This window comes from Lacerta agilis, chromosome 14 (genome assembly GCF_009819535.1).
Source record: "Lacerta agilis isolate rLacAgi1 chromosome 14, rLacAgi1.pri, whole genome shotgun sequence".
Lineage (NCBI taxonomy): Eukaryota > Metazoa > Chordata > Lepidosauria > Squamata > Lacertidae > Lacerta > Lacerta agilis.
The window spans coordinates 31,636,912-31,664,135 of NC_046325.1; the positions used below are offsets into that span (position 1 = coordinate 31,636,912).

The 27,224-nt window shown below is 41.6% G+C and overlaps 1 protein-coding gene across 1 annotated transcript in view; it reads right to left on the reverse strand.

Annotated features, from left to right (window-relative positions):
• Positions 1-27,224, reverse strand: part of SKAP1 (src kinase associated phosphoprotein 1) — a 328,856-nt gene that overhangs the window by 280,191 nt on the left and 21,441 nt on the right. The window contains exons 3-4 of the mRNA XM_033169409.1: positions 25,013-25,118; positions 11,540-11,565 (exon numbers count right to left, since the gene is read on the reverse strand). Coding sequence (XP_033025300.1) covers positions 11,540-11,565; positions 25,013-25,118 — 132 coding nt within the window. The remainder of the gene's footprint in view (positions 1-11,539; positions 11,566-25,012; positions 25,119-27,224) is intronic.

Below are 27,224 nucleotides of genomic sequence, written 5' to 3' on the forward strand. Positions count from 1 at the left end.
CTTACAAAGTGCCTTGAAAACTTTCAAACTACCTAAAATAAAGTGAAAATTTTACTCGGTTCTTATAAATTCTTGACTCAGTTTTTGACTTCCACACCCCCCTAAGGTTTCCAGCAACTGGTAAAACAGGAAATTCCTTGTTTCCCTGAACAAGGTTAGTAAGTATTTGGTCCTCCCTTATCCAGCAGCATAATTTGTTCAACAAAGGTGTTTAGCAAATGAATCCCAGACATTTCCCCAAGGACTTCTCTGTCTCACTTTCTCTCTGCCTTACTGGAAACTCCGCTCCTCTTCTCATCTCAGGCTACTGTGCTAACCGCATCAGCAGAGCTTTCTTAATGGTGTCAGGGTAGATTGCTGTGTCTAAGCACTTGGCCCCAAAGAAGAAGCTTTTCCAAGCTCTACAATATCCTTTATGAAGTGTGGTGACCATAACTGTACACAGTATTCCAGGCACAATCAGGAAAGGGGAACCAAAGGGAAATACAAGCCCTAGGGAAAGTTGAAGGAACTGAATATATTTAGTCTGAAGCATAGAAGGGTGTGTAGGGACATTTTAAAGGTAAAGGGACCCCTGACCATTAGGTCCAGTCGTATCTGACTCTGGGGTTGCGGCACTCATCTCGCGTTACTGGCCGAGGGAGCTTGTGTACAGCTTCCAGGTCATGCGGCCAGCATAACTAAGCTGCTTCTGGCGAACCAGAGCAGCACACGGAAACGCCGTTCACCTTCCCACCGGAGCGGTATCTATTTATCTACTTGCACTTTGATGTGCTTTCGAACTGCTAGGTTGGCAGGAGCTGGGACCGAGCAACGAAAGCTCACCCCATCGTGGGGATTCAAACCGCCGACCTTCTGATCAGCAAGCCCTAGGCTCTGTGGTTTAATCCACAGGAAACAACTGTTTCTTTTTAAACAATTTTTAAAAACATGCAGTGCAGCAGAACAAGTGCAAGTGAGCAACGGGAGCTCACCCCATAGCGGGGATTCGAACCGCCGACTTTCTAATCAGCAAGCCCTAGGCTCTATGGTTTAAACCCACAGTGCCACCCACATCTTAGCACCCTTCAGAAACCCAAGGGGTTGTCATATAGATAAGGGCAAAGACTTCTTTTCTGGTCCTCCAGAGGGTAGGACTAGATATAATAGGATTAATATACTGGAAAGGCAGATTTCAGTTTCACCATTAGGCAAAAATCATTGACACTAAAAGCAATTCAGCACTGGAACCAGTTACCTAGCATGGGTTCCCTCAAGCAGTGTCTGGAAAACCATCTGTAGGGGATGCTTTAGCTCTGGATTTACTGCATCAAGCAGGGAGTAGGAGTAGATGGCCTACAGGACTCCTTTCAAACCCTATGACTGAGTTGCTGGGGTTCAAGCTTTTGTTCCTTTAAATCATATTCTAGTTCCAAGAAGCTCTATTCACTAAACCCAGATATAGAAGGCAAGCTGGGAGAAAAAGCATTTTGCACTTGCTCGGAAGCATGCATCTTCATTCTTTCTATTCTAAAAGCAAATTTGAGTCTGAATCCTGGCTGGAATTAAGCCCCTCTATAACATCACAATTAATTCTAAAAGAAAGAGAGAGATCCAAGTTCTGTTACCTGCACTTCAACAGCAAGAGGAACCCCAAGCACTCAGCAGAATATATATTTTAAACAACGATGTATAAATATTGACAATCTGGTGCTTTACCCCTGGCAGCTTTAGTCACATCATAAATCCAAGGCAGGCCAGAGTTTCTGATTTTTGCTTACAACTTATGCAAGAACCCCTCAGCACATCAAGAGAGCAAGGACATTTGAGTAAACAGAACTTAGCCAAAAAATCTAGGCACACTCCATTAATTCAAGAACACTCCTCTTTGGCTTCAAAGAGGACTAATTCACTTTTAACAGCAAAATCTTGCATTCTTGGTTGCTGCTTTAACGATTTGCCACTTATCCTTGTCATAACTACACGGACAAGAATACCGAGAGCAAAACAGTTATAGCAAAAGTAAAGTATTTGGGTGTGTATATATAGAAAAGCCAACAGATACAGCACCTACACCTCTAAAGCAATTCAATTCAGTAGGTGTAGGGCTTGATTAAAAAAATAAATCCTAGCTTTAAAATCCAGCACAGGTAACCTTATCCTTCTGTCCTACATCCCAATCTCTTAAAGTTCTGTACAAAGCAGGGGCAAACAGACTTCAGGGTTATGGGATCTACAAACTGAATAGGTCAGGTACAAAAGAATGGTGGGGAACAGAGGGGACAGATATGCACAAAAATTATAGGAGGCTGCCTCAGCGCAGGAATTTATGTTCAGCACCAAAACTGAGCTCCTAGTTATTTACAGGAAAATTCACTCACACCCTCCCACCCAATTAATAAGATGCAAGGGGGATAGACTCTCTAGTTGTTGCTCCTGTTAGACATTAAGACTTGAAAACCCTTGTTGATCTACTGCAAAGCTCCAGAGATCCATGCCCAAGTGGAGGAAAATGAGGAATGGTTAGGCCAAATTTAATATCTACCTGAAAAGTGGGGTGGGCACTATGAGTAGAGTCCCAATCTAACTTCTGTCAATCGCTGCACTAAAGCACAAGCATAAGTTACCACTGTATGGCTGTAGTATGGCTTAAGAGGGGCAGCTCCACACTTAGGTGCAGTACATTTCGCTGCTTTCTGGTCCACAAACCAATTCTCTCTCTTTCCCCTCCTTATACACACACTTGTACATAGCAGGGAATGGAAATCTCAGTCAAAATTTAGAACAGGTTGGATGGTGCTCTGCATGATTGAGCTGCTAGGGGAAGCATTCTCCCCTTCACCCAAGTAACTTCAATTACGGTGGCAAGACTGTTGGAATAAGTGTGGATCAGCTGTTATGGACTCCTGTCAGATGACAACCAACATCCCTACCAGGAATGTCAAACACCCTTATTCTCCTTCCTGCACCATTGTAACAGAGCAACAGGAGTGTGAACTGAGAAGTCCCTACTACAAGTCTTACTTATGCCACAAACACAGTCTTACCTAAGCCTTTACAGTGCAATCCTATACATATCTCCTCAGAAGAAAGCCTCATTGATTTCAACAGCACTTACTCCCCAGAAAGTTTGTACTGTGCTATAGGATTGTAGCCTAAAGGAAAACTACGTTATCTTTCTCCCAGCCTCAGCTCTCTCTCCAGAAAGTGGGGGGGGGGGGGGGGAATGAGTGTTCAGACACCTGGGCCCTCACTTGTGGGTGCCTCAGGGTTCCATCCTCTCCCACGTGCTTTTTAACATCTACATGAAGCTGCTGGGAGAGATCATCAGGGGTTTGGACTGGGTGTCCATCAATATGCGGATGAATACCCAGCTCTACCTCTCTTTTAAATCGGAACCAGTGAAGGCAGTGAAGTCCTGTGTGAGTGCCTGGAGGCGGTTGGAGAATGGATGGCGGCTAATGGATTGAGGGTTGAACCTGACAATACATACAGATACGTAGGGTAGTAGCCATGTTGGTCTGCCATAGTCAAAACAAAATAAAATAAAAAATTCCTTCCAGTAGCACTTTAAAGACCAACTAAGTTTGTTCTTGGTATGAGCTTTCGTGCGCATGCACACTTCTTCAGATACACTGAAACGGAAGTCACCAGACCCTTAAATATAGTGAGGGAGTGGGGAGGGGTATTACTCAGAAGGGTGGTGGGAATGGGTGATCAGCTGATAGGTGTGGAAAACCTGTTGAGGACTGTTAACGACTGCAATTTTTACAGTGTCTTACAGGGAAAGGGCAAGGAGTGAGATGCCTAAAGATAGCTGTGGTCATGTATAAGTGAGATAAGAATCCAATTCTTTGTTCAACCAGGTTTCTCCATGGTTTTAAGTTTGGTGATTAGTTGCAATTCAGCCACTTCTCTTCCAGTCTATTTCCGAAATTCCTTGGATTAAGACAGCTACTTTAAGATCTTTTCTAGAATGGCCTGGGAGATTGAAGTTTCTCCTACTGTTTTCTCTGTCTGTGATTCCTGATATCAGATTTATGTCCATTTATACGTTGGCATAGGGTTTGGCCTGTTTGTCCAATATAGAGAGCTGAAAGGCACTGTTGGCATTTGATTGCATGCACAATGTTGGAAGATGAGCATTTAAATAGTCCTGAGATGGTATGTTTGATGTTGTTGTGGCCAGTAATGGTGTTGTCCGGGTTTATGTGGCAGCAAAGTTGGCATCTGGGTTTATTGCAGGCTCTGGTACCAGTGTCCATGTTGAGTCCTGTTGTTGTATTATTGTGGGTGAGGAGGAGTTTTTGACTGGGTGGCTGTCTGTAGGCGATGAAGGGTCTTCCTCCCAGAGCTTGAAAAAGAGAACTGTCGTTGTCTAGGAAAGGTTGTAGATCTCTGATGATGTGCTGTACTGTTTTAACTTGGGAGTTGTATGTGATTACTAGTGGAGTTCTGTTATTTTCTTTTTTGGGTCTGTCTTGCAGCAAGTTCTCTCTGGGTATCAGTCTGGCTCTGTTGATCTGTTGTTTAACATCATCAGGTGGATATTTTAGTTCTAAAAAGGTTTGCTGTAGATCTCTTAGGTGAGAGTCTCTGTCTGTAGAGTTGGAACAGATGCGGCTGTAACGTAGGGCCTGGCTATATACAATGGATTGTTTGGTATGTTTGGGATGGTAGATAGAAGCATGTAGATATGTTTGTCGGTCAGTTGGTTAACGGTATAAGGTGGTGTCTATGTGTCCATCCTGTATTTTTATAGTAGTGTCCAAAAAATGTATTTCTTGCATAGATTGGTTCATTGTTAGATTGATGGTTGGGTGAAAGTCATTGAATGTCTGGTGGAAGGTGTCCAGGGTCTGTTGACCATGTGTCCAGATAATAAAAATATTGTCAATGTATCGCAGGTACAAGAGAGGTTTGAGTGGGTAGGAGTTTAGGAAACGTTCTAAATCGGCCATGAAGATGTTGGCATACTGTGGGGCCATGTGGGTGCCCATTGCTGTGCTGCTGATCTGAAGGAACAGATCCTCACCAAATTTGAAGTTGTTGTGGGTAAGGACAAAATGACAGAGTTTTGTAGCAAAGTCCGCTGTGGTTTTACCTGAAATGGTTTTCCTTATAGTTTGTAAACCATCGTTGTGTGGGATGTTGGTATTGCAAGTACGCCGGAAACCTATGTTATCCGTAACTGCTGCACCAAACAGCATCAAATTAGGACAAAGCGTAACTTGACCATCAAGGAAGGATCTGGCATAATAAAAATTTAAAGAAACCACACCTGTCATACCTAAAATAAAGGATAAAGGGGGGGGGAGTGGCATGCCTATTATACCTCACCAGCAAAAGGAATGAAGACTCCAACAGCATCCAATAGAAACGTGGATTGCCTGTTGACGTCATCAGACCTGTGCTGACAAATAATGCCCCGTCCACCATTTTATAACTGCCATCTGTAAGCACCCAAGGACTTTCTGACATAAACTGCTTAGTGGAAATGTGGGGAAAAGACGGAGCAGGAGACATGGCAGTTGCGGAAGAGAGGGGGGAGAAAAAAATGCGGGAGCGAAATAAGCCCAAGGCTGCCTGAGAGGCCGCACTGAGTAAGACCGGCTCTGAGGGGATTTTGTCGCTGGGGTGCGTAATTTTGGGACTGGGGTGGGGGAGAATGCTCTTTTTAATGGCGTAGAGCATGGGGCCAGTTAATTGTGAGGAGGGGGGCTCTTTTTTGGGGGGTGCGCTTTTACAGTAAAAAAACCACAGCAAGGCCTGCAGTAGGCCTCCATAAGGTGCCCAGTGCCCTCACTTAAAATGGCCACTGCACACTCACAGGCATTTTAAATTTTCCCAAGTGCCCTCACCTAAAATGTCCGCCACAGCTTCGCATGTTCTACACACACAGTCCCAAGTGATCAATACCACCGACCAATGTGTTCTTTTATGTAAAATGCATCTCTGGGTTATTTGTGGGGCATAGGAATTCGTTCATTCACATGGTCTGAGGGACAGTGGACCGGCCCACGGCTAAAAAAGGTTGCTGACCCCTGCTCTAAAGGGACAGGGAAGAACGAAAACAGGAGCTTCCAGAATACTCCCGGGGTCAGAATTTTAAAAAGCAAAAAACCCCACAGCAACGCGTGGTCGGGCCAGCTAGTTATTATTATTTTATATGCCCTGCTATTTCTTAATTGACCCCCCTTCTTCTTTTTTTCTTTTTTTGGAAAGCTAGTAGGGGAAATGATTCTGGACAACTGCTAACCACAGATTTCCAGAAGCACATGTTAAAGCTTGAGGGAAGTACTGCTGAGATGGAGACTATCAACGAGAAAGGAAATGTGGAAAGCAGAAGCCTATGGGGCACAATATTCTTGGAATATACATTACGCACAGCTATCTCTGTCTATACACTGAATTCTTTCTTTCTCCATTTGGATCCAGGCTAAGTTGTCCAACCTTAGGTCTCATTGAAGCTGATGGAATCAAGTTACCAGTAGTTGTAACTAACTTTTCATATATATTTCAATAGGGCCTAAGCACACTTATTATCAAGAACCATCCTATTACATACACACAAACACACACACACACACACCCCTTAGCCTTGAAAATAGAAAGCAAGCTTAGAAGCCATTCTAACTGCTGTGGTTTGCATTCCCTATTAGATCAGACCTGTCAAAGCAGGCAGCTCAACAATAAATTCAGCATATTAAAATAGATATGTCAAATACAATCTACAATGCATTACACACAAAAACAAGCTGATGTGAAGAGCCCTAATACAGACCTATGACTGCTTAACAAATGAACACAAATAGTGAAAGTTTATTTTTTAAAAATATGGATGTAAACATTTCTTGGAGGAAGAAAAATCTAATTTTTATGCCTTTTATGTGTTCCAATCAGGTTTTTTTTTTTTTAATTCCGAACACAGCTGTCTGCTTTACCGTCTCTCCAATGACGCCAGATGCCCAGTTCATCAAGGAAATGCAGGAAAACAATGATTTGAAAGCAATTAGAAGCACCGAGACTCATATTAAAATGTGATAACACCATCCTAGTGGGAATTCTAGGCACCACTGCATTTCTGACATTTCTGTGTTGCCAGCGACGAGCATGTGTTGGAAGTAGAGCTCTGCCCCCCTCCACTCCAAGACAGTAAATGGAAGGGGTGAGTGGCTATCATGCTGGAATTTTATTTCTTAAGACAATGAAAGGATTTAAGCTAATATGGATTGTTTTTCTGACTGTTCTATCTTCTCTATACAACCCTTCTCTACCTTAGTGGGGTTTTTTAAAGCACTGCTGTTCAGATAATTACTATCAACATGTGCAAATGTGTACAAAAATCCATACTGCGTGGCCAGGGGGAACACCACCACATCCATCATGACCCAACCCATGTCATAGGACATACCCTGAATCTGGTCTTTGCAAGAGAGTTAGGCAAGAATCTGTTGGTATTAGGGTTTGTGATGAACCCATTGTCATAGATGGATCATTTTTTGGGCAAGATTTGGATTTGTGGCATCAGGGGTGCAGGACCCATTAAGATGTTCAGAGACTTATAAATTCTTGAAGGCTCTGACATGATCAGAGCTCCTGTTGAGATCCCGGTCTCACTATGGAATGGAGAGAGACAGAAAGGGAAGGGACCTCCACACAAATACTCCCAAGTGCCATCCTCAAAGTTGTGGAGACTTCAGATTTCCTTATTATTCCAAGGAGCTACAGGTGCTAAAACAAGAAGGATGATGGCTAAATCACAAGTGGTGTACATCCTGAGACATATCTCACCGAACACAGGTACTAGTACATTGTTGGGCCTACCATGTGACCATGATGGTGGTGAAGAGGACCTATTTCTCTGCCACCAGTACATCCTCTAGTACCTATCCAGCAGAGCTTTTCCATTTGGCAAAGGGTATCTACCCAGATGGAGGAGATGATGGTACCATCAGAGGCCTGCTATGGCAGATTAGTGAACCACTTTGAGGATAAAATCACTTGGATCTGTCCAAAATTAGCACTAGTCCTATGTAAATATCCAGCACACCATCTGCTCATTTTTTACTGGATCAGTTTCAATTAGTATGACTTGAACATGTGAGAAAGCTATTGGAAGGAATTCAGTCTACCACATGCCTTCTCGACCCTTGCCCTTATCTGCTAATAAAAGCTTCCAAAGGGGATTGAGTGGGTGGGTCCAGAGAGTGATAAATGCCTCACTGTGGGAGGATAAATGCTGGTACAATAAATGCTGGTGACCAGTGGTATCAGCAGTGGTATACCACTTCCTTAAGAGGACCAGCCTGGACCAGAAAGTGTTAGGTAACCTTTGCCTAATCGCCAATATCCCCCTTTTTGCAGGCAATCAAGAAGGCAGTGGTGATGCAACTTCAGACATACTTGGAGGAAGGAGATTATCTAGACCCATTCCAATCCAACTAAGACTGGGTTTTGGCAGGAAAAACTGCCTTAGTTGTCTTGATTTGATATTTGTCAGGAGTGGGATGTCGGAGTGCTGATGCTTTGACTTCTAAGTGGTTTTTGATGCCACTGACCATGGCATCCTCCTGGAATGCTACATGGATTGGGGGCTGTGAACACCCATCTTGCAGTGTTTTTGTTCCTATGTATGGGGTGATTTCAGAGAGGAGCAATAGAAGACTTCTCCATGGGAATTCACCTGAAGGGTTCTGCAGGGTTTATCCTGTCTCTCATTCTATTTAACATCTATTTCAAGCAGTTGGGAGCTGCCATCAACGGATTTGGAGCAAAGTGTTATTAATATGTTGGTCACACCCAATATCTCTCTGTACCATCTGAATCAGGAGAGGCAGCGCAGATACAGACCCAGTCTGAAGGTGGTGATAGGCTGGATGTAGGCCAATAAATTGAAACCAATTCCAGACAAGATGGAGGCGCTGTGGGCAGGGACAGTCTCCATGTCTGGAATTTCATGGGGTGTCCTGTTCTAGGCAGAGTTGCAGTCCCACTGAAAGAACAGTCTTTTTACCTCTCAGAGCTCAAGACAGAAGTCTTGCTTCTTGGTCTTTTGGTCAGATCAGAGAAGCCCTGATCATTACGGGAGGAATAGGGTGTATGTATCTTTGCTAGCAAGGTTATGCTTAAAATTCTACAAGGCAGTCTTAAGCAGTATGTGGGATCGAGAACTCCCAGAAGTGCAAGCTGGATTCGAAGGGGCAGAGGAACCAGAGACCAAATTGCAAACATGTGCTGGATTATGGAGGAAAGCTAGAGAGTTCCAAAAAAAATCTACTTCTGCTTCATTGCTACGCTAAAGCATTTGACTGTGTCGACCACAGCAAACTATGGAAAGTTCTTAAAGAATGGGTGTGCCTGATCACCTCATCTGTCTCCTGAGAAATCTCTATGTGGGACAAGAAGCTACAGTTAGAACTGGATATGGAATAACTGATTGGTTCAAAACTGGGAAAGGAGTACGATAAGGCTGTATATTGTGTCCCTGCTTATTTAACTTATATGCAGAATTCATCATGCGAAAGGCTGGACTTTCATCATGCGAAAGGCTGGATTCCAAGATGGAATTAAGATTACCAGAAGAAATAGCAACCTCAGATATGCTGATGACCACAACCTTGATGGCAGAAAGTGAGGAAAGAATTAAGAACCTTTTAATGAGGGTGAAAGAGGAGAGCGCAAAATATGGTCTGAAGCTCAACATCAAAAAACTAGATCATGGCCACTGGTCCCATCACCTCCTGGAAAATAGAAGGGAAGAAATGGAGGCAGTGAGAGATTTTAATTTTCTTGGGTTCCATGATCACTGCAGATGGTGACAGCAGTCATGAAATTAAAAGACGCCTGGTTCTTGGGAGAAAAGCAATGACAAACCTAGAACAGCATCTAGAAAGCAGAGACAACACCTTGCCGACAAAGGTCCGTATAGTTAAAGCTATGGTGTTCCCAGTAGTGATGTATGGAAGTGTGATCTGGACCATAAAGAAGGCTGATTGCGAAGAATTGATGCTTTTGAATTATGGTGCTGGACTGCAAGAAGATCAAACCTATCCATTCTGAAGGAAATCAGCCCTGAGTGCTCACTGGAAGGACAGATCCTGAAGCTGAGGCTCCAATACTTTGGTCACCTCATGAGAAGAGAAGACTCCCTGGAAAAGACCCTGATGTTGGGAAAGACTGAGGGCACAGGAGAAGGGGACGACAGAGGATGAGATGGTTGGACAGTGTTCTCGAAACTACCAACATGAGTCTGACCAAACTGCAGGAGGCAGCGGAAAACAGGAGTGCCTGGCGTGCTCTGGTCCATGGGGTCACAAACAGTCGGACACGACTAAATGACTAACAACAACAACAACATCTTTGTACCATCTTTATATTTCTTTTTGTCATGGCAAAACTGTTGCTCTTTGGACTACAGACATCTATCTTGCACAAAAATAGCCCTCATGAAAAACTGAAAACATCATTGGCCCATGTTAACATCAAAGCACTCTGTCCAGGCTCTAGTCTACATAATGTAGCTGCTAGTGAATAAACCAGTAGCAGTTACCCAGATCACCTCACATAGCTGGCAGACCCTGTTACTATGTGACCGCAATATCTCTTTCTTCTACAGGTTCCTCAGGCAAAGAACTATGCTGACCATCTGAAACTATGCAGGTGGGGCCTGCATCAATCCAAATCCATTTGGTTTCCTCAAAAACAGAAGGGTGGGAAATGTGAAAGTTTTGTGTACATGGGCACAAAGCACTTATGTGCAACCTCTAAAGTGTTGCAATAACCCCAGGCTTCTTCTTTTTTAAGCTAGTATTCTCATGGCTGAACAATGAAAACATAATGCTAAAAATAATTAATGGAAAAAGCAAGTAAAACAAAAAGCCCTTAGTCAATTGGTTTTCCTATAGAAATTCAGCAAAATGTTTTCCAGTAATGAACCTGTTTTTCTACAACTGGCAATAATTGTGTTTTGAGGACTTTAAAGAATGGAAAGCAACCTGTCCACAGCAATATGAATATGCATACAAAAGGTACCATGAGAATGTCAACTTTCAGTGAAAGAAGAAAAAAGCATCCAGATTCATGAAGGCCAGTGGGTGGAGGGAGTCACCTTTGAAGAATGTGTAGATGTACACTACTCAAGTGACCCTCTGCCACCACAATATGATGTGCTATACCTTAAACTTGGGGAAAGTTGGAGCAAACATTCCTCATGAAAATTTCCTCAAATTAACATTCTTAAATTCACAATTACAGAATATTTCAGAGTGAAAGGCTTTAGGAAGGGGGGAAAAAGTTATTTTAAAAGTACTGAATTTGTTGATTTGATACCAGCAATTATGTCATGGTTCTGATTTTGAAGTAACCCACAAAGTCAAAAGCAACATTTGGACATTTCTGAAATTAAAAACAACTGAATCTTGACTTTTTAAAATCAAGTTGCATAAAGTTTTGGTTCAGCTTTAGCATGGGTCGTTACTGTAGTCTTGGCATATGGTTCGCTAGTCTACAGTAGTGGTACAATCCTCTTTTCTGATCAAAATTTTAAAGCTACACTTACCACCAGGCAGGAATCCCAAATGATACCTGAAAGAGTAACAGACAAAGACATCAGTATTAATTTCCTCTTCTCCATCTGTGAACTAGTCTTTGAAAGGTTATAGATGACTGGGGACACCACAGAAGCAGCAGGGGCATCAAAACTCATCAATACTCTAACTTTCTTGGTCTACCGTTATTTTAGCAGTGTTCAAAAATTAATGCTTTTAAAATACTATTTTGCATGCATTTACAGAAAACCTCATCTTACTTCTCTTCTATTTTACTGTAACAAATCCATGGCTAATATGTAGGGTGGGACCCAGGAGCACCCACTTCAGAGAAGTAAAAATCCCCAGAGTTCCATCTTTTTTTAAAAAAAAAAATTATAATAGGGTAGACCCATGGCTACCCCCACCTTAATAAGTCATATATAACTTCCAGATTTCCAGCCTTCATAAAAAGCAAGATGTGCAGCCACTATTATAAATTGTTTTTTCAAGAAACTAGGCTGTTCCTACTTTTAGTAATTTTAGCTAATTAATGAAGTCCTAGCAATGACTGGCCTTTAGGAAAGCAGATATAGACAATTAGAGAAACAGAAGACTAATATGAAAGACCCATTGTCTTGAATCTTTTCAAATTCGTAACCATTTTTAAAATTACTCTGTTAATGCCAATGCATATCATCATTATTAAACCCATATTGCACGAGTTGGAGCTGTGACTGTGAGTGTGGCTTATGTAACTTATGCCAGCCATACAAAGTAACAGAGTATTATTATACCCATTTTGCTGATGGGAGTTAGACCTCTGTATGATAACCCTGACGTTGTCCTCTGCTGTTATATTGGTTTGTGTTATCCTGGTGTGTTGGTGTTTTTAGTGCAAATTTTGTTTTTAGGGAACTGCAATGAGTGAGGGCTGTGAAGTTGACTGCAGCAGCAGTGCAATTAACATCTGAAAGAGGTGAAGGGAGTCAGGGAAAGAATTGAATAATTTTACTGGTGTGTTGAAAGACACTGCTTGGGTGTTAGACCCACCCGTAAATAGAGAGCAGATCTATCCACTGAGAAACAATGGAGTAGTTCTGGAATACAAGTTTCTCAGGCTAGGTTTACCTAGGACTCACCATGTTCAGTCACCAGAATGGCTAGAAATGGTAGCCGTGTTCTCTGGTGCTAGTTATTTGATGAATTTACTTTGGCCCATTCACACCCCAGAAAAATTCCTGCAGATACCCATGGGTGGACAAAAACCTCCTCAGCCAAACTGTGAAACATGTTTTTTTCCGGTATAGGTTTTCAAACATAATTTATTTCCAGATTCTGGCATCTCTCTGTGCATGTGCTTTTACAAAGTGAAAAATTTCCTGGTGACTGTAAGAACTATTATTTTTTGCAATTATAGCCCATACTTCACCAAATTGTTCCAGGGTGGGTAACAAAAATGCCACAATTAAAACAAGTACAATTTACAATAAAACCATGAAATAAAACCACAAAACAATCAATGACAAAATAGCATCCCAGAACAGCAGTGCACATAAGGCAGCAATAAGAAAAAATATCCTCTTAACCAAATAACTGGGTAAAAGGTGCACCTGACCAACTGCTGAAAAGCGTACTGTGATGGTACAAGATGCACCAATCAGAGAAGACAATTATTTATTGTTATTATTATATACTAAATTTCAATACTACCGTTCAGTAATGTATGCAAAATGCATATACTAGGGTAAAGTGTGCACACAAGTGCATATATTAGTGAAGATAATACACAAATTTTCATTATATTAGAGTAAAACAGGGTTTTAAAAATGTGTGCATGTGCAATAGGCGAAACTGCATACAAATGTGTGTATTAGTGGGGGGGTTTTTAAAATGTGCATGTGAAAATATGGAGAATCGAAGGTAAGATTGGAAAAAATGAGAAACTGACAGATTCAGCCATCCCTTTTTACTATTAACTGCTTAATAACCTTGTAAAACAGCAAGGCTTGAGCTGGTGTTGCCTGACATAAGTGAACTCCCATCACCACCAGCTCTATCATTTCAAAGCAGACATTCCTTCCTTGCAATCTCTAACAAACCTCTTGCTGACTCGCCAAGTAGGTCAATTCTAATTTTTCCACTTGCTCAGATTGCTTCTCTTTTTCCCAGAGAGCAGATTCTTTCATCTCCTGTACAATGAGCAATTCCGAGTCACAAATACTTCTTGTTTAGTGAATTCATGTCCTCTCTCCTTGAGAGGGGCACCTAATCTCTCCTGAACATGTCTTCTTCATAACATTTATTGCACTAGGTGCCGAAAATGATTTTATGTCACTTTCAATTTCAGTTTGACCCAAAAGATAGGTGTTTCTGTCCCTAACCTCTGTCATTTTTAATACAGTACAGTGGAGGGTTTTTCCGAAGTAAATCAGAGTTCTGGGACACATTTTAGAGTCATAAGACATCCCCTACATAGGGTACACTAACTGCCCAACTTAGCAAGTTACAACAGCGATTTTCTCCACATTACTTACACATTAAAAAAATCAAAGTCTATATGACAATTATCCAAGGTTTCCCACCCACTTTAAAATTAATTTCCTTATTTTACTCTTCCCTTGTCATTTCACTTCCATCAACATTGCTTAAGTAACATTACAGGCACATATGGAAAGTTTTCCAAGAACTATGTGACAAACTAGACATGAAGTTATTTGGCCTTGGCAGGGGGGGAGGTGCAGGGAGGTAGGTTGGAAGAGATATGGAGTAGGACCATGGTGGGGGAGGCCTTCACCCTTAGTCCCTGTCACACTTTCAATTATAATTCCCCCATCTCCTGCTATTCACAATGGGAGGAAAGCTTACTAAATCAAAACAAAGTACCTTGCAGAACAAGCCAGAAATTTTGCAAGCTAGATCAAACAAACCTTGCAAAACCTGAAGAGTTTGTTCAAAGCAGAGCTCATTTGGAGATTTTATGTTTAACAAACAAGAGTATTGGATAACTTGGGATAATACTTACCACAGATCTAAGATTTTACTTCTAGCAAGGTGAGGAACAGGTGCCTAGTTTTACATTTACAGAGTATAATAATAATCACTTTAAATGTTTACAGTCAAGCCTTCAAAGCCTGACAATATGAATTAAGTTATAAAACACATTAACTGTTTTTTATATTTGAAACATCAAAGTTGTGAAGCATCTTAAAATGCTTTTGCTGTCAACACCCATTTAAAATTATGTTCTTGATTCAAGTATTATGATATCTAACTTAGTTTCATGGCTTAACTTTCTTCATATGTTTTGACAGGGTTGGTGCTACCTGTTATGCTAGTCAGATGGTGGTCTCAGGGTTTTTGCCCCCAACCATTAATATAAGAACTGCATTCATTCAGGTACATATTCCTTTGCAGGGACAGAGGCAAACTGTACCCTGTAACCCCTCAAGTGTTCCAAGGCCACTTATTTTAAAATAAATAGGCGTGTGTAACTCACACAGTACTGATCAGCTGCTCAGGACAGAGGTTGGGGGGTGGGGTTGTACAGGGCTGCCCAAAACATTTGGGGGCATGTGGTATAAAACCAAATGGCACCTCCACACTAAACCATTAGTCACAGTTCTTCAGGAAATTCTCCTGAGTACACCATGAATGCAACCTACCGGTACATTTCATTCATTTCAATGACAGTGGATTTTGTCCCACCACAGATAAGATCTCTCTGACTAATCTTACCTTCCATAGCATTCAAGGTTTGCCCCTGTGAAGTAGCAAAGTACCATAGTGTCGTGGTAAGACTGTGCTGTGCACTTTGTGTTTTTTTTTTAAAAAAAAAAACTTCCACTTTACATCAAGCAAGCAGTGCATCACTGCTGTGAACAACTAAGCGACAAGAGACAAGAGGGAGACACCATAATCTCCCATTCAAGGTGGGGGTCAAAGAAAGCTGGCAGGTAGAGCGTTTAGCAAAGGCTGCCACCCTCCAAAACGGTTTAGAATAAACGAGCCGTGAGACAAATCTATAAAGTCAGGGTATAATTATACTCCCTTGCACTTCTAGCCAATTGAGAACACTAAAACCACCACAGCGGATATTTAAGTTAGAGCTTGACAAATCTGGGTTTAACTTGTTGGCTATTTTAATGACCACCCAAGGAAAAATAACTGATGCTGAACAGGACTTCAAGCAGGCAAGAGGGAAGAAGAGGCAGGTGAACAGAAACCTCAGAACACACTAATGTAAACCACTTTAAATCCATTCCAGGTCCAAAGTCGGAGGGAGAAAATTAGGGGCTGGTTTTGACTATACCACCTTCAGCATTTTAGCTGGGTACATACCATACATTTAAATAACATATAAACACATTACTCCCCCCACCCAGAATTCTGGGAACTATAGTTTGTTAACAGTTCTGGAAATTGCAGTTCTGTGCAGGTAAACTACAGCTCCCAGAAGTCATGTGCTTTAAATGTATGGTGTGAAAGCAGCCACAGCGATATCGCTTGAAATTAAATAACTATTTTGCAAGGGAACAGATGGAAAAATAACACTGAAGGTAGAAAGGACTCAGTGGCAATATTTTTTTAATCATGGGAATGCTCTGCCATATTTAGACCTAAAAATCAGTATTAACATTGACAGCTTATGGGAAGAAAAGGAAATTCTTACAAAAGACACTCCTGGGCCCACAATACCTGTGCAAAAAAGAAAAGATTAGGACATAGGAGGAAATATATTGACACGTTTCAAATGCTTAAAAATATTTGAAGGAGGATGTACCGTTGTTTATAGACCACACAGAATGTACCATAGGGTTACCAACTAGTAAATATTTAATTCCCGTGCTAAGCATTAAAACTCCACTATATCACACAACATTATACTACTTACTTTGTTATGAGAATCAGAGGCTGTACACAGATGCACAAAAAAATGGAATTGGTGCGTTTTTCTGTCTCACACAAACAGTATGCCAGCCTTCCACCCATGTTTGCACAATGAGAGACAGACGAACCTACCTCAGACTCAAACTCTGTAGTCTCCAGTTTTGCCCTTTCCCACCGTTTTAGGTCTGCAGACTTGTATATAGCTTTAAACACTGCCTGCAAGGGTACCGTAGGTGTTCTAAAACTCCTTGAGATTCATTTAAGAAAGGAACTGAAGAAAGCTCTGAAGACACATCTATTTTCCTCAGCTTCTCTTGAGAGGTGCTTGTTGGACTGAGGGTCCAACCATATCTTCTTGTTGGATTTTAACATTTTTAAAAGGACAGTTGTTTTACAGTTTATCAGCGGTTTTACTTAATTATGTGCTCTTATTTTGCTTTGTAAGCTTTTGCTCTCAAAGGTGGTCTAAAAACATTTTAATACGTATTTTTTAAAACAGAGTCTAATAATGAACCAGTTATCCACCACCATTACTGCCATTACTACTACTACTACTACTACTACTACTACTATTAAAATGTGTATACCACCCTATTACCAAAGATCTCAGGGCACTTAACAATATAAAATTATACAATGTGTAGTTTTACAAACACTAGTGTGGAACAACTGGTCTCCCAAGTCTGTCTGCTGCTACACAGCTCTGGTCTACATGGCTCCTGTAGGCCTCAGTTTCCTCTCACTCCCCAGCTGCAGAGCTGCTGTTTGATGAATGCTGTGTGAGGACAGAAAGCTGCAGCTCCCTCCTCCACTGCCTCCTCTGAAGCGTGCTTTTTAGTCACTCTTCCTGTGCGAACTCTTTCCTATCTCAAATCTTCCACTTTCCCTCAGAATCACCTCATAAGAAGAAACTCCTCCCTGTGGTAGCTCTTCAGGGCCCAAAAGGATTGTTCTCTAAGCAGCCTGCAGGGGGGGCCACACTTTACAACTGTGGTTCTCAAACTTTTTACTTTCAGAATAAAAAAACTGCTTTCGCCACAGCAATTTTTTTATTGATAAGAAATACTCATAAAGCAAAAAGAAACAACTCCTAGCAGTGCTTGATTTATAACAGGAGTCAGCAACCTTATTCAGCCGTGGGCCGGTCCACCGTCCCTCAGACCATGTGGTGGGCCGGACTATATTTGGGGGGGGGAGGGGGAAATGAACGAATTCCTATGCCCCACAAATAACCCAGAAATGCATTTTAAATAAAAGGACACATTCTACTCATGTAAAAACAAGCTGATTCCTGACCCGTCCATGGGCCGGATTGAGAAGGCAACTGGGCCGCATCCAGCCCCTCGGCCTTAGGTTGCCTACCCCTGATTTATAACATAGAACGTAACTACTTTATAATACAATCATGGGACATATGGAAAGTACAGGATAAAACAATGCCGCTTTTCATGTCATTTGAGGGTCAAAATTCTGTGGTTTTTCTCTCATTTGCAGGTCAAAATTTCGTGGCCGGGATTGCAGTAGAAATTTCCCCATAGGAATCAATGGAAATTGTCAACTCATTATGCTAACACTTGCCTAATGGACAATTTCCTTACAACGCATTATGTTCATATAGCGAGGCCTCCATGTTCACATTATCAGTATCCTGGATTACAAGGCATCAAAGTTCTTTGGTACAAATTAGATATGAGCACATGTAAGAAGAAGTAGTATTCAGGATTTTCTTTTTCTAAAATTCAACTTCATGGAGAGGACGCAGAAGCAACCACACTAGTTCTGCCCCCTCTGTCAATATCCCAGTCATCCTCCACAAGTTGAGATCGTTGCCATCTGCTGCCAGAAGCCTACTTTCCTCATGTAGACTCCCCACAAAATTTCAAACTCCAATTTCATGAGGCTTTATATTGGTCCTACAAAATCTACTTTCATACCCTGCAAGTATCCCAGAAAAACCAGGACATCCCATTTTTTATCACAAGAGAATGGTGGCCATTCTGGTTGTCCTGTTTTTGTGGTACAATATCCCCCTGAAAAAGCACTTTTTCGGAGTCATAGTCTTGCACAGTGCCCCCAAACGTGCATTTTTGGGCACTATGTCCGAAACAACACTTTTGTGGGGGGAACAGTCCGCGAAATTGCACAAGATCACGGCAACCAAAATGGTCGCTGTGTTATTGTGATAAAAAACAGGAAAATTGTGTCCAGGAAGATGCCATCCCGGATTTTAGCTTCAATGTGTTTGGGGGTATGTGTTTTGTGCTCCTTTACAGTTCAAGGCCAAACTTTATGGCAGCCATAGTTGCCCTGTTTGTGTTTAAATTCAAGCTGGAAAAAAAGAAAGATGTGTGCAGGTGAGGAGAGCTTAACTTCACCCCTCGCCTCGCCTCACCTTGCCTCTCAATGGTCCATCACTGCAGGCACTTTTCTCAGAGCCTAGCTCAGGTATAAAAAGTAATCCAGTGTGGGATGAAAGGTACTTCAAGCAACAAAATACATCTAAGAACAACAGGGGAGGGGGAGGGGAGCTTCCCTCACCTGCACACACAGTGTTATTGAATTTAATTCTTTATTTATTAGGAATATTTTAACCCACCCTTCATCTCATTCATCTCAGTGGATCCCAGGCCAAGGTACAAGATACAGATTCCTTAAAATTACATAAATGCAGTCATAAATAATAAAAAGCAAATAAACACTCAGAACAGCAAAAAAATCACAGAACAGGCTACCTACTATAGGTAATTACTGCACAGATACACTGAAAAATACCTCACTTGATCCTGAAATGAAAAAGGGTTGTATCCAGTTAAATTCTGCTCTGAGAAAGCCCACTGAAATCAATTATCCTAATGTAATCTTGTCCATTATTTTCAATGAGTCCACTCGGAGCATGACTAACATTGGATACAAACCAAACATGTTGGCATTTTCAAGGGAAGAGCATTCCACAAACGAAGAGAGAGAAATGGCTTCCCCATCAAACCTATTTTGCCCCCCAGGAAAGGATAAGCCAACAGAGCCAAGACCCAAGAATCATGTTCAACAGAATTCATCCAATCCAATTGCCAAGTGAAGGAAATGTCAGCTCTCAGACATACTAGAATATGAAAACCAGTGCTCCAGCTAATTAAAGGTAAAATCCAACTGGGCTAAGCAAAATGGGGTATTAAAACCAGAGAGCACAGCTACCTGCCTGACCAAGAGGTCACATTCTTAAATACCACTTTTATCTTGATATCACAAGCCATCTGACTTAATGAGCTTCTTATTGCTAGGGAATTACTATTGCTATAGTTAAGCTAATGAGCTAAAGATTACTCTGAAATTTCTCTTTCCCATTTGCTCTCATCTCTGATTATTCAAACACAGTTTAGAAATTAAAATTACCATATACTTAGTTAATGTAAACAGAAGCTGCTTGGGATTCCCCATCCCTACTTTTTTTTAAGGTGGGGAAGGTAACCTCCAGCTCCAATTAAGCTTTTAAAAAGAAAGAAGAGAGGATTGTATGTAGATCTTAATTGAAACCAGGGCACAGAAATGATTCTGGTCAGAAAACTTTGTTTCAAGACATCTAGGAGCCCCAGCAAGGAGAAGCAAATAGGGAGGGTGTCAGAAAAAGAGGAAAGGAAAAGGGGGTGCCTCCCCACATCTGGCTCTGGCCCCACCCCCTGCCAGCATGCAGATTACCGGTACCCTCTAAACAGAAAAACAGTTCCTCACCCATGGTTTAAACTGAAAGTAGTTATGTCAGAAGGAGCAGGGCAGGGCATTAACCCCCTCAGGGCAGTATTATAAAGTGTCATAAACCAAAGTGGGGAATAAATAAGATAAAATTTCAGGAGTGTGTTTCAAGAGCCCTGGATAATTATTTGCACCTGATAAGATCTAGCAACATTTCCTGAAAGTAATTTCAAGGGGCACAATGTGAAGGCAAGGACTCCTGGAGAGCCAGTGTGGTGTAGTGGTTAAGAGCGGTAGACTAGTAATCTGGGGAACCGGGTTCACATCTCCACTCCTCCACATGCAGCTGCTGGATGACCTTGGGCTAGTCACACTTCTTTGAAGCCTCTCAGCCCCACTCACCTCACAGAGTGTTTGTTGTGGGGGAGGAAGGGAAAGGAGAATGTTAGCCACTTTGAGACTCCTTTGGGTAGTGATAAAGCAGGATATCAAATCCAAAATCCTCCTCCTCTTCTTCTTCCTCCCCTGTGCCACCCTAGTGCACATAGGAGCCTGGGGAGACAGAACGGAGAAGGAACAGGGAGAACCAAATGTCTTCTGAAAGCTCAAGGGAGATGAAGTGACGAAGGACACAGGAAGGGCACAGGGCGTGAAACAAGGTGAAATCCCTGACAGATCTATCCTTCATGCACTTCTTCCCACTACATTCAGATTCAGAACTACAGAAAGTCCAGTTCTACATTCTGATCAAACTTCACTCTATTTCAGTATCCAGAAGGTTCCTCCCATCTCCTGAAGATAGTGCCTAACTTTCAATTATTCACAGCAACCCGGGCTGTTAATTACACAGTCCCAAGTTGCTAAGTAAGAAAACTGGTGCTTAATTAGCCAGCAGGAAAGATTGATTTGGATACAGCGGGGCATCGCACAACGTTCTTCTGCAGGGGATACCCGGCTGTGACCTTACGAAGGATAAAAACACTCTGCCCACTTGAGTGAACTGAAAGGTGGGGGTTTAAAATCAGACTAGACTAGTTTAGACCAGTCTACAATGGTGTAAATGCACCAGTGATTGCATGACCAAAACGTCAGAGCAGGAGTATGCAGTTTAAGGTCTCTTTACAATGGGACAATGTGAATTTGAGAAACCCAGTTTGCATTCTCTGCAGAATAATTCCACAATACAATCTATACTGGTTTTACTTCAAACCCCTCTATAAATCCAATGAAGAGAAGCTGCAGGAACAGCAGATATCAGGCTGCCATGTTAGTGGCCCTGGGCACAAGCATAAGGTATATCCTAATCAGGCCCATCAGGCTGTTTGGGGCAAACTATTCCCTTTCCTTGGTCTGACATATATAATATTGGGCACAGGAAACTTTAAGCTGCAGCTAGAAGAAGAAGCAGAAGCAAGCTCAACCTGCACTTCTGAAACGTCCATCACTCCCCTGGCTTGCCTTTAAGCCAGGAATGCAAAACAGAGGGGGATGGAGTTTCAAACTGCAGCTGCAAAAGAAGTTTGGTTTTTTTGTCCTTCACAGCCCAGCTTCAACTCAAGCCATGGATACAAAGAATTACTGTAACTGGGAGTGCAACTGAGTGATTGACAGGTGGCTCAGGTCACCCACCTGTCAAGTGGCCTGCAGAAGTGAGGAAATTCATTATCCAGCTATTCCTTTCCCTGTCTTAAAAGTGATGCACCATGGCAAGGTCAGTATCAAACGAAAACTGGGTGACCCTGAGGAAGTTGGACTCTCTCAGCCTGAGTTCCCAGTCTGTAATATGGAAATAAATGGGTTGGGTCTAGAGAAGGTTCCTCAATCTCATTATCATTGTCAGAGCTTTAGTGTCTGTGAGGTAATAGTGCAATTCTGGGATTTATACCCACGTAAGTTTAATTTTTAATATATTAGATTCTATGTCTTCCCTTGACATACAGAGCGACACTACCTCCAGTGCCCACCTCCCTGTTCTGTCCATAGAGTTTACACCCAACTACTGCTCTACCAGATTTCTCATATTTCCTTCATGTCCTTTCAGTACAATGCATTCTAGTTTCCTCATTTCCCTTTGGCATTAACATTTGGCATTAACATTTGAACACCTGCTCACCAAATCCTTTCCCACGTGTCCTTTTGTGCCCAGTTTTCCTATAACTATTTGGTTTCTTTAAAATGTGTTCTTGTTTCCTTTTGCACACTCATTGCCAGATTCTATCATATCTAGAACCGAGCCAAATATTTCCCAGCATATATTTTTCTAAGAAAATCTTGAAATCGCAAGCTTCCAATCTTTACAGCTGTGAAAATATGCTCCAGAAAATGTAGGCCTGGTGAAATCTCAGAAAGGTCGGCTTGGCACATAACAGGACTTCTTTTAACAGTCAGCGAAAGAAAGCTCAGCACCCTGAATAGCCTTTGTCCTTCCTCATAACAAAAACAAACTCAAACAAACAACACCAATCACCATAATTATTTGTCATGCTGGCCAAATGAACCAGAAGCTGTCTATGGACAAATGCCTATAGAGCGAGATGAGCGCCGCAACCCCAGAGTCGGACACGACTGGACCTGATGGTCAGGGGTCCCTTTACCTTTTAGAGACAATACATTAAAATCGCTAAGATTTGGGACATATTTCAAATATAAAGCTGGATCTAATCACAATGTACACATATACATGTATAAAGTTGATAACGGGGCACGTTGCACACAGTAAGAAACTCGTCAACAAGGAGAGAGAGATTGCATAAAGCAGTTGATTAGAAGCAACATTTCTAAAATGAAATAGTCTATAGTTCTACCTTGTATGAAATATAATAAATACAGCCCAATAAAAGCAGAGCAAATGATGCAAACATAAGCAAACTTGCTTAATTTAGTTTATTCATGCTGGACAATTTTGTCTTTATTGGTGCATAATTTTGACTTGGTGTTGTAATGCAGAGTGGTGCATGACAATTCTTGGCTGTCCTTGACTATCAAAGATACCCCTAACTTGAACCTTTTAAAAAAAATGCTGACCCTCCCTACCCTTGCAATGGAGGTGCAAATTAAATTAACAGCAAAACGTCTTAAGGTTCCCCAAGTGACCCTGCCCTTCAGAGGAAATGCCACTTATTCCAGAACATTCTGGCTTCCATGTAAGACTCTATCCCATATGCCAGTGTTGCTCCACATGTGGGCTTCGGTGCTGTATCCCATTCTTATCATGGAGAAGTATTTTGGTTGGACAAGCACTATAAGGACCCCCTCATATAAGCAGTGCGTGTATGAAGTGGTTAGAAAGCAAGGTGGGAGTGAGGCTGTAGTATGCAACATTGGAGTGAAGGGGAGGGAAGAGATAGAATTGAAAGATGAGTGGGAATGTACAGGGTAAGAACAGAAGGAACAAAAAGATGGGAGGCAAAAGGGGCAGCAAGAGAGAAAAGGCCCTAGTGTTACGTTTATTTATTTAACATTTAAATGTAGGGTAAATACTATATCTATAAAATACCTATACCACACATATTCATTTTATATTATTTTCTGTCATAAAAAGCTTATTTAAAAAAATAAGAATAAGGCATTTTATCTTGCTATTTAAATGGCTTCTTAAAGCTTGTGGACTGAGCTTGGCAAAGTGATCCACAGCTTGTGCTCAATGGGAGCATAGCAAAACAATGTGTTTATTTCTCCACAAAGAAGATTCCTAACAGTGCAATCCTAACCATTTCTGCTCAGAAGTAAGTCCTGTTGAATTCAGTAGAGCTTACTCCCATGTACCGGTAAATGGAATGAGGATTTCAGCTTAAACTAGGAAAATGACTTATGTGCAATGCAAGCCTTGCAACATTTACATTACTTTAAAGTATATACTGTACATTGTTGCATAAATGCCTGCTTAACACTACGATCATTGTAGATGAAACAAAATACAATGTGTATTGAACTTGTAACCTTGCTCTTGATCTTTTCCCAATCCTCAGAATTTTTGAACAGGAAATGGTCAGCTCATAATATAAATCAATAAATGCTGAGCTACAGCAAGGTTATACCCTGCAATAAAGTTACCAAGATTTAAGTTATTGTACCTCCACAGCCAATGTACTATATGCTTAGTTCCCAGAGATTCCTGCTCCTAGGTAACAGCATGGGACCCAGATGTCACACTGATTCTCCAACGGCACAAAGGACTACATCCAGGATGGGGCTGTGGCTAGTAAGGAGTCCCTCTGAGCTCCTGGACCCTCGGACCAGTGCCCCACCTGGCCCATTGCTTCAGCTGGCCCTGCCTAACGAGATGAATTGAAACATAGATTTGCGACAATCATGTGGATAGCATGGTGTGTGTCTATCCAGTTTTACCAGTAAAAAGGGTATGAGGGTAAGGAGGGCAACCTTTCAATTATACCTTACCAACCATTTCCCCAAGTGCTATTCTCACAACCAATCACACTACCCAAATTAGAGCTTGCTGTGGGAAGGGGGACATGAGGGTGAGTGAAGGAAGACTGCAGGAAACTTAAGCTGCAGTTAGGGCCATGTTTCTGCACTCCCTCCTTTTGCTGTTACAAAACAGATCCTCATTAACAGACGCATATAAACCAATTACAGGTAGGTAGCCGTGTTGGTCTGCCATAGTCAAAAAAAAAATAAAAAATAAAATCCTTCCAGTAGCACCTTAGAGACCAACTAAGTTTGTTCTTGGTATGAGCTTTCATGTGCATGCACACTTCTTCATATAAACCAACATCATGTTAGTTTGGTCCTCAGAGTTCAGGAAAGTATAAAAGAACAGGCTCCGCCCTCTTTTGCACTTTCAGCTGAAGCATTCCATATTTGGCCACTGTCAAACACAGAAAACTGAGTTTGATAGATTTGCTTAAAAGAAAACTCAGAAAACTGCTACAGAAATTGTCCCCATCAGAACTGTTGGATATACAAACCTCTCTTTAAGTTGCTTTATATCAATCAAGATTGCATCCCTCTGCCTCTTCTCTGTAGCATTCAGGTTCTCATCCTGCAGCCCCTCCACCAGGTAATCTTCAACATCTGTTTAGAGAGATGTGGGGAGTAGTTGCAAAATTGGGAGAAGGAAAAATTAGGCTATTAACAGAAACATCAGACAAACTACCAGTTCAACAAAGCAACAATAATTTCACAACCTTAAAAAGTGATCCTCAGGGTTCCGTCCAACTGCACCGTTCTATAATTCTATGAACTGTGTTGCAAAATTCAAAGAAATGCTGTAACACTGAAGGACAACTGTTTTTCAATTTGCATAGTGTTCTGGGAGGTGTGAAACGTGTAGTGTCATATTAAAATGCACACTGTCGCATCCCTAAAAGCAGCCGTAACTTCAATGCTTCTACAGACCAGTGACAGGGTGCATTGTAATAAAAACACCAGTCACTTCTGCAAATTTCCACAAGCCCCAGCCTTTCCCTCCCAGTCCCAGTCCTAGTCCCATTTCCAGAGCCATCTGCCATGTCCAAAGCACCAGGAAGTGAAATAGAAAAACCAAGCCATAAAGTTTCAGAGTGGATCAGGAAGAGAAGCATGTAAACTGCTCAAATTTAAGCTGTTTGTGATTAAGTTGCGTTAGTTTTACTGCTCATCTGTGATGCTATAAAATATCAAGAAAGAACGCAGACAAGCTAGCAAGTTTGGCTGCAGATATTTTGCAAACAGGAAAAGAAACAAAAATATATAAGGCCAGAGAAAAACCAATATTAATGCCAAAACAGTCAGGTAGTTACCACCTTGGCTAAACCCAGTGTTTAATTTGAGATAGAGTGCTTAATTTGCAAAGAGGGGTTGTTTGGGAGGGGGGAGTATTGTTTTGTTTTGTTTTGTTATGGTTCTGGTTTTTATTATGTATTTTGTGTTTTTATCTTGTATTTTATTCCGTGAACCTCCTTGAGATCTACAAATAAAGGGTGGTATACACATTTCAGAAATAAATAAATAAGTGCCACTCTCTGAATATAAAGAGCATTGTGGAACATTAAAGACTAACAAATTCGTTATAGCATTCATAGACTCAAGCCAAGTTGCACATACCATATGTATTATGTTGACAGAGGGAACTGGGTATGGGATGGGGCTCAATCGTTTCAGCATGAGCAGTTATCACAAGAGCACATGCCTTGAACCTTTTTTCTCACACCAGCGCTCTGCCATGGACTACTGGAAGTAACAGCACAAGGAGTGCTTTCAAGAGTCCAGAGATTTTTCTCACCACTGAGTATACAAAATTCATCCCCATACACCTGCTGGGTTGAAGTGGGAGGCTTCCATGCAGCTTCAAGGCCCAGCAACTCTCGTTTTATAAATTAATCCACTTCTAATACTCTGATCATGTTACAAACTAACTCTCAGTACAAAAAAGAAAAGAAAAATTGCAAATCCGCACATGCAGAATATCAATCTAGCTTCCTTATTTCTGATCTGTGTTTTCTAAATGATATGATCGCTTCTGACGACACATTAGGCCGACGTGGCAGTTGACTCAAGAGCCTGTCTTTCTAGCTTGCATAGATGGAACGTACCTTCCCTATCGGAAGGCCTAGAGACTCTGCAGATTGTTAAAAGACGCAGCAAGTTTGATATAGGAGAGCGTGACACGCAATTAATCTCCATTCATAGCCTGCTCTGCTTGTCAGGAAAGGAAGGCTCCTGCTTTAGAAGGGGATCCAAAGACTTCAATTAAAAACAGTCAGCTAACAAGAAAATAATCTAAGCTAAAGGAAAGGTGGCAGGTGCCGAAAATGAGTTGTTTACGAGAAATGTCAGCTCAGAACAATAAAGCACCAAGCATTTAAAAAAAAAAAAGTGAAGCGAGCCGACTGCATCACAGCCTCGAATCTAAAACAGGAGAGGAAACCCACATATTCAGCAGGGGAAGACAACCGATTCAAATAACAAGGTTTCATTACTCTGAGCCAAAATTATTGAGTCTTAACTTCGGCTTAGCTTTTAAAAGCTTAGATTTTTAAAGCTGTTTTTAGTGCCTTAGCCCCAGAACTTGTGGAATGATATGAGTGCCTTTGAGCATGTGCAGAGTCCTTTATCCTCACAATAGAAATTAGAACACAGGTGCCTGGTCACAAAAAAGCAAATTGCAGGCAACAACTCTCAAAACTCATTTCCTATCAA